At 34.3% G+C, this 7,804-nt stretch overlaps 1 protein-coding gene across 1 annotated transcript; it reads right to left on the bottom strand.

The window, feature by feature from the left end:
* Positions 1–312: 312 nt before the first annotated feature.
* Positions 313–2,754, bottom strand: LOC111515323 (DNA polymerase beta). The gene is made up of 7 exons (XM_023171556.2): positions 1,803–2,754; positions 1,551–1,750; positions 1,339–1,499; positions 1,163–1,285; positions 886–1,057; positions 647–836; positions 313–487 (listed from the first exon to the last, which is right to left on the bottom strand). The coding sequence occupies exons 1-7, from the start codon at positions 1,867–1,869 to the stop codon at positions 393–395; spliced, it is 1,008 nt and encodes a 335-aa protein (XP_023027324.2). The 5' UTR covers positions 1,870–2,754; the 3' UTR covers positions 313–392.
* Positions 2,755–7,804: the final 5,050 nt, after the last annotated feature.

Genomic DNA, 7,804 nt, shown 5'->3' with positions numbered 1-7,804 from the left:
TTTCAATTTCTTCCCAATGATTGATCCGCAGGGATCACTCTACTCTCGAGGAAAGACATAGTCAACACGTAATTAGTAATTGCCCCCCTCACCCTTAAAATTTACGCCAAGAATATTACTTCGGTAGGAAAGAGAACTGCGGTTTATAGTTGCCTGGCTTCTTCTCCCACATTTTAGAAATCTTAGTTTTCCGTAAAGATTGAAAAGTAAAGAATCTACTGACGAACTGTTTTAACTGTGTGTTACTCTCATCCTCGTGGAAGGATCGATTGATGTAACTGTAAAAGTTTTAAAAAATAAATTAATATCCAATGACAAGAAACTGAATATAATTTTTTCATGTGTTGTTAATAAATTAAAACAAATTCTTCATTGAATTATGAACATATTGATCAGCAATTTCTATCTTCAGGTTTTTTGTAGGGAAAATCAATGCACATAAATACATCTTCTTCAGAGTTGATTTCAACCGGTTCTCCAGGAATTCCTGAAAAAAGTTTCAACTTTCAAAAAAAAATTACATTGATACTAACTTGTAGGTAAAATTATGGTAAGATCAAGGTAACAATTCATAGTTTAAATGATTCTCGCTCTATACGAACAAAAATATTGTGTGAAAGTAAAAACACACTCATCAGACTCGAACCTGTTACTCCTACTGGTCTGAGTGAATACTCATTCAAAGTAAATCCATTTTCTAAAGCATGTGCTCTCATAGCTTTATTGAACATATCTGAGCCGGTGAAATAAAGAATACTGCAGTAATATTGATCATGAGGAGTCAGTCTTATATCAATTCTTCTTGTGGGATGTTCAGAATCAAACCTACAAGCCCCCTAAAAATGTATGTGATAAGTAACTAGTGCAACTCTGCTGAAATCATACCATAAATTTAGTCTCCCCAAGTGAAAGTGTATCAGTAATCAACCCGCATTTTTCCAATACTTGAACAATGCTTGTGAGCATTTCATTTTTTATTTTCTTGTCTATTTTATCACTAGTTAGATTGGGATGAGTAATCAAAGCATCAATATCGCCACTTTCCACCTTTCCCCTCCTGAAATAGAAAAGATAAATTGGTTGGGTTGAAAACTTGAAAAATGTATAAGTACTTCTTAGGAAACGATTACCAGCAAATTAAAAAAAAATCAGCAATGATCACCTGTAACTTCCACAGATGGTGACTTGATAATCAGCATCAAGGTTTTTCAATTCGTCTAAAATAATTTTTTCAATTTTTTTTATTTCTTCTCGTGGAATTCTCTTCTCGAAATCTTCAAAATACCTTAAAGTACAAAAATGATAGATGAAAGAATATGTTTTTCAAGATTGTCATACTTCAGTCCAATCAGCTGGTGATGGGTCAGTTTATCTGTGTTTTTCTTCAAATCTTCCAGAGTTGTAATACCATCATTTACCAAACTATGTGCCTTTGCTGGACCTATACCAGTTACACTTGTCAGTAAATTGATAGCTGCATTTTTAGAATCACTGTGGATCTAAAATTATAGTTTGTTTAAAAAATCTATTTAACCATTGACAAAACAAACATTCTCCAATTTCCTCAATTTTCCTGTAGATAAAATTTCATCAATTTTCTTGGCGATTTTTTTACCAATTCCGCTTAAATTTTTTGCTTCATCACCTGAGCGAATTCGAAGTGGATGTTCTGCCAATACTCCTGCTGCTTTTCTGTAGGCATTATATTTATATATATTTCTGGAAACATTTTTTTCGTAGTCAGCTAGTTCTAGAATGTTACTGTGAAAATACCTAAACTCAATTCAGTATTGAAGACCTACCAGTTAAAACCTCGCAGATATCATTGTTATGATTGTTTTCACTAGAAGGGGCCTTTCTTTTACTCATGTTCAACGATTTTCAAAAAAACAATTTCTCTTCCAATAATACAACCTGGTTATCTAATTTTTGGGATACCACCGGAGAGTTTCATTCAAATACAAGAATAACAGAATGGAAAGGAATCTTCTGATTCTTCTGAATAGAACATTTGGTCAAAGATTTACTACTCTTTGTTTTGGTGCCTTTGCTTTCCAAATTCTCTTAATTTTGAAATCAATTTAGTCACTTTTCAGTGCTTTTAGGACTGACTCAAAAATTGCATGAATATTTATTAAGTTCGAAGAAAAAAAATATTCAATTAATTATTTCCTAAAAACACGTTCCAAAAATAACCACTTTTGTTTTGTCAAAAACTCCCAAGTCCCAATACGAAAAATGAGATTGATCCAACTTTGTGCACATGTTGATAGATGGAACAAGAATCGTTTCCAAATTTAAACAACAATGTGTTTTCATCAAAATATTTTACACATGATTTCATGCATCTTGTTTAATAGCTAAATTATTGGAAACTATTGGGGACTATTTTCAAGTAAATTAATTTTATAGTAATCAAAATGAATATTGAGTGGTCTGTTTATTTTCAAGAGTTGTTGGAGAATGATGAAAATCACATAAAGAAAACCCGTAACATTGAAGTCAGTTATCATCTACATTCGATCATTAAAAATATAATGGGTGCGATTGTAGAAAAGAGATCGGAGTCACTTTTCAAAAATTTTCATTTCAATGCAATTTGTGTTAGCTGATGGTAGATGCATATTTTGATGTAAAGGCATCTTTCAAAGTTTCAAGATTACTGAATTTTTACTTGGTTTACATTACGTTAACTAGATGATCTACGTCTTTCATGATAACTGTCCAGATGAACCTGTTTTAATTCAAGTAGTTCATTATTTTCCTAACCAAAACTCTCTTGTTGATAACGGCACTGTTCAATGTTGAAAAAAATGATTCATTGAAATTTTTACCTTTTTTTCTGTAGATGTAAATGGTAAAATGCTAAAAAAATCACATATTTCTACTCATCTAGATGTCTAGAATTTAATAATTTTTTACTTCCCAATTACAAGAACTATTTGCTACAGAAAGTTTCATGTGTTTTCCTAGAAACATTAAGGTGACATAGTACCTTCTCTTTCTCTCTCTCCCTCTCTATGTTGATGGCTTTGAGGAGCATTAAGCCATAATCTAGTACCTCCGTTCAAATATTTCAAATACAAACCCGTCATGTGACAATTGTCATCATCACGATTCCAGGTGACAGGTTTCGAACAATTGAACCACCTAAAAAGTAAAATTCCCTAATTTTTTTTTATTTTTGTCCTTATCAACTTTAATACTTCGATTCATATATCCGGAAACATCTAGGAATCTCTAAAATTACAAATTCTATCTGTTCCGACTTTGAATTATTCCAAAAAAGGCCTAGAAAATGTCAGTCGGTTTAGACCCAAAATTTTTATAGTGGCAACACTAAATAAGGGTACTGGAATCGTCCATTCAGGAAATTATGTTTCGCGTCCAAAGGTTTTTCAGTAATACCACAATAGTAGTGATTTTAGAACCACCAAACCATATTTCTAATTACTTTTTAGGATATATCCTAAGACAAAATCGTATTTCACTTGACAAAACAGGTGGCATTTCGTGTTTTATGGTTAGCTAACCTAATAAAGGGCATATGACTGCATATGACAGGCACTGCCATGTGATTGGCTGATTGGTAGAATTCACTGTATAATGATACCAAATCGTTATGAATAATAAACAATAAATAATTGTATAGAACTGGCCGATACTTGATGAAAAGCCATATTAAAAAACGAATTAATAGTTTATTGTATGATTCCCACTATAAAGCTAAACAATAGCTTTCTCAAGCATGAACTTATGCTTGAGGAAGTTATTGTATAGCGAAATACGTGTCGCGGTTTTTGTAAAACCCTTTATATTGAAAATCATACAATAGGCTGTATTATTTTTTCAACAATATATAATAAATGAAGCTCCTGTTGGAGTTTCAATATTATTTAAATCGAGTTTCCAGTAAATGGTGAAGAAAGTGAATGTATCAGAATCATACATATACCATTGCCAGGAGACACGACACTGCCCGCATCTCCGCATCATCGAATGATAATGCACGTCGTCTTGATTTCAATCAGGTTGGAGCCTGGCTCCCTTACCCTTTGAACTGATTCGAATGATAATGTCGAATTGGATAGTAATATATATTATCACGATTGCATTACTGCAAAAGCAAAGCAGATTCTAAGAAACTCGTCTCTTTTCTATAGACACTTTCACAGGAAGTATTCTATTGACAAAGAGATAACGACGACGGAGACAATCATACCATTGATACACTCTATATTGTGAAGAGAATAAACGAACTGTGAAACGTTAACGTGAACGTGTGGAAGATCCTCACATTTTTTACCCAAAACTTTTAGTGAAATTTGTCAACTGAACTCACAAAGAAACTTTTGATTCTAAAATTCTAACTCAGTATCAGTAACGTCAAAATTACTGTCACTGTATCGGGTATCACTGACGCCAACCTTGTTTGCAACCACACCTTACCCCTTTCTGCATGTACCCTTTCATAAAAGTTGCCTCTATTTCAAAACCCCCCTATTTAGAAACCCTGAATTATTTGCCTATAGTAAAACCAATAATGATTGAGAGTAAAGCGCGTTGTCATATCTAAATTTTACGTTACCAGTTTATAGCAGAATCAAAATATAGTAAGCAGTAAAGTTGTAGGTTGTGGCAAATTATAGATAATACACAATACTAGTACGATTAAAAGGTATTATTTATGATAAATATCAGTAATGAGCTTGTAATGAGTAATACTTATACATTTCCTGATTACTGATCAGTTAAAATTCATTATTTTCTGTATAGTGTTAGATATTTATTACAACTAGTGGCAACGCAGTACGCAACGATATTTCTGTCTTTGTCACTTTACCGTAACTTCCATCTCACCGTTGCAGTCCTCACTAATGTACTTGCAGCCATGAGCGTATCATTGGTTTGTGAATTATACAGCAATCGACGTATTGTGATAACAATTGGTGAAAATAATAGTGCTAATAAGTGTTTAAGCGTTACATAATTATATTTCTACACCGTTCTCAAACTACTCAAAAAATGGGAGACATGGTCGGGCCTTCCACGTCGAAAAAGGTAAAACGACGAAGAAAAAAACAAATTGTACTGCGAGTATTTCACTGTCTTGAAAGAGATCATCAGCCACCAAAAGATGACTTTGTGCATATGTGCTGTAATTCTACGTGTGTACCTCCGAATAACCAACCGGGCATTTCTACATCATTGAGTTCCACAATTACAAAAGATAAATTAGTTGATATGTGCTCTGATTATACCGGTGTACCAAAATCATCGATTTACGAAATACTAAGAGAAACAGAAATTCATGGGGACGTACAAACGCCAAAAACTAGTAGCGGACGAAAAAAAATCACAGTTGATGAAGAAGTCAAAAACCAGTATACGCAGAACTATTTCACAGTTTCTTTTTCAGAAATGAGCTGCCCACACTACAAACAGGTCTGGAGGCACTTAGCGATCATGAATTGGTCCCAAAAATGGGTAAAGAAACTTTTAGGAAACTTGTACACGAAATGAAATTTACGTACGGAAAAGTTGACAGGAGAGGCATTCTCATTGTCAAGAAATAATAGCATGGAGAAGAAACTATCCAAGAAAAATTGACGAATTTCGGAAGCTCAAAAAAAAATGTACTTCATGGACGAGACATGGGTTAACCAAGGACATACGGTCAAAAAAGTATGGCAGGATGGTAATATAACAAGTGCACGACAAGCCTTTGTTGAAGGTTTCTCAGTTGGGTTAAAACAGCCATCTGGAAAAGGTAGTCGTCTGATAGTTACGCATATAGGAAGCGACAGTGGATTTTTACCAAATGGTGAATTAATATTTAAATCTAAGAAAACAGGCGACTATCATGAAGAGATGAATGCGGAGGTGTTTGAAAAATGGTTTGAAGGCATCATTCAACTTGTGTAACCTGGGTCTGTCATCGTCATGGACAATGCCCCATACCATAGTCGACATTTAGAACCATTACTGAAACAATCATGGAAAAAAGCAGCAATTTAAGAAGGGTTAATTAATAAGAACATCCAATATAACAAAGATAGTTTAAAGGCAGAACTACTTCAGCTAACAAAATTACACACAGACAAATATAAAAAATTCGCAGTAGATGAAATGGCGTTAAGTCGTGGAATTACAGTTTTAAGGTTACCACCATACCACTGCGAATTAAACCCAATAGAATTAATCTGGGCGCAAGTAAAAGGATATGTGGCACGAGAAAACAGAACAATTAAATTAGTGGACGTGCAACATCACCTACAAGAAGCTATTCGAACTGTTTCTGCAGAAGACTGAAAGAAATGCATGCAGCATGTTTTAAAAGAGGAGCAAAAAATGTAGGACGTAGACAACCGTATTGAACACAATATTGAACCAATCATAATTCACTTTGATGATAGCGGTAGCAACAGTGACGAATCTGAGGTTGAAGATTAGACGAAAATTTGTACATTTACATTTATATTATATTCTATTATCAAAAATTTGTAATTTGTATTTTCTAGTATCCCTGACGATGATGACGATACATTTAAAATCATGCAAAAATGGGCATTGTTTTGTTTTCACTTATGACATGTTATGTATTGTTATATACTCAAAACTCAAGATTGATTTACAACATACACAATTTTAAGACAACGATAAAAATAAAATAAATACAACAATAAAAATTAATTGGCGCTCCGGGGCGACTTCATTGATTCCAGTGGCGCATTTGCTTTTTCAGCTGCAGGAAAACCCTGAAAAACCTGCAGCACCACATCATCTGAAGATCTTGATCCAACAATGTCTTGGAACTATTCCTCCTTCACATAATTTTGATGAGATCATGCATTGCCCTAATTTCAGTACGGAACTGAAACCTCTTCGAAACAAGCCAAAATATGTGAATATTTATCAGTCTCCTATCAAGGTTAATTCACAAGTGATTGATCCACCTTCTTCTTTGTCAGTGCGGTCAGTGGACTCAGGTCATTCTTGGCCCCAAAAAATGAGTTGCATTCCTCGTAGAACTGGTACCATTTCAGTGGAAGCGCTTCTTGAAGCAAGAGCCGAATCGATCCCTCTACGAAACCCTTTTTCACTTGGAAGGATCGATCGCAGCTTGAGAAATGGTTCTTATGGAGATTCTGTGAAACGTGTTCTTCCTTACGAATCAGTAGAGAATTGTCCTAAAAATTTAGAGAAGAAAATTGGATTGGATAATTTAGGAAACACTTGTTACATGAATAGCATTTTACAAGTGTTGTTCATGACGAAGAATTTCAAGAACGAAGTTTTAATGATGAACGAGAACGGGAATGTTTCCTGCTTATTCATCAAACTCAAACAACTGTTCATGCAGCTGCAGTTTCGTAAGAATGTATCATCTTTCCCTCCAACCGATTTCCTGGAGTCTTTGAAGTCTACTAAATACTCGTTAGGACAACAAGAGGATTGTTCCGAATTCTTGGGGTTCTTGTTGAATACTCTTCGTGGGCAAAACAATAGCAAAATCAATACTCCCAGCCGCTCTGGACTGAATGATTCCGTACAACCCATCTCGTCTTGTGTTTGTAAATCTTTTGCTGGAAAAATCCTCACTTGTTCACTTTGTGGTAAATGTTCAAGAAGTACTGAAAACTTATGTGAATTTCTGGAACTTCATCTAGCTTTTCCTAATGCGACTAATTACCAGTCCGTGCAAAGCTTATTGTTAAATCATCTGAAAATGGAATTTTTAACAGGTAATGATCGACTGAATTGACAAACATGCGCCAAACTAACTGACTGTTATAAGGAAACA

Source organism: Leptinotarsa decemlineata, unplaced genomic scaffold (genome assembly GCF_025532065.1).
Source record: "Leptinotarsa decemlineata unplaced genomic scaffold, Ldec_3_MD MMD2_tig00078346_RagTag_RagTag, whole genome shotgun sequence".
NCBI lineage: Eukaryota > Metazoa > Arthropoda > Insecta > Coleoptera > Chrysomelidae > Leptinotarsa > Leptinotarsa decemlineata.
This window is presented reverse-complemented; position numbering and strand designations above follow the sequence as displayed.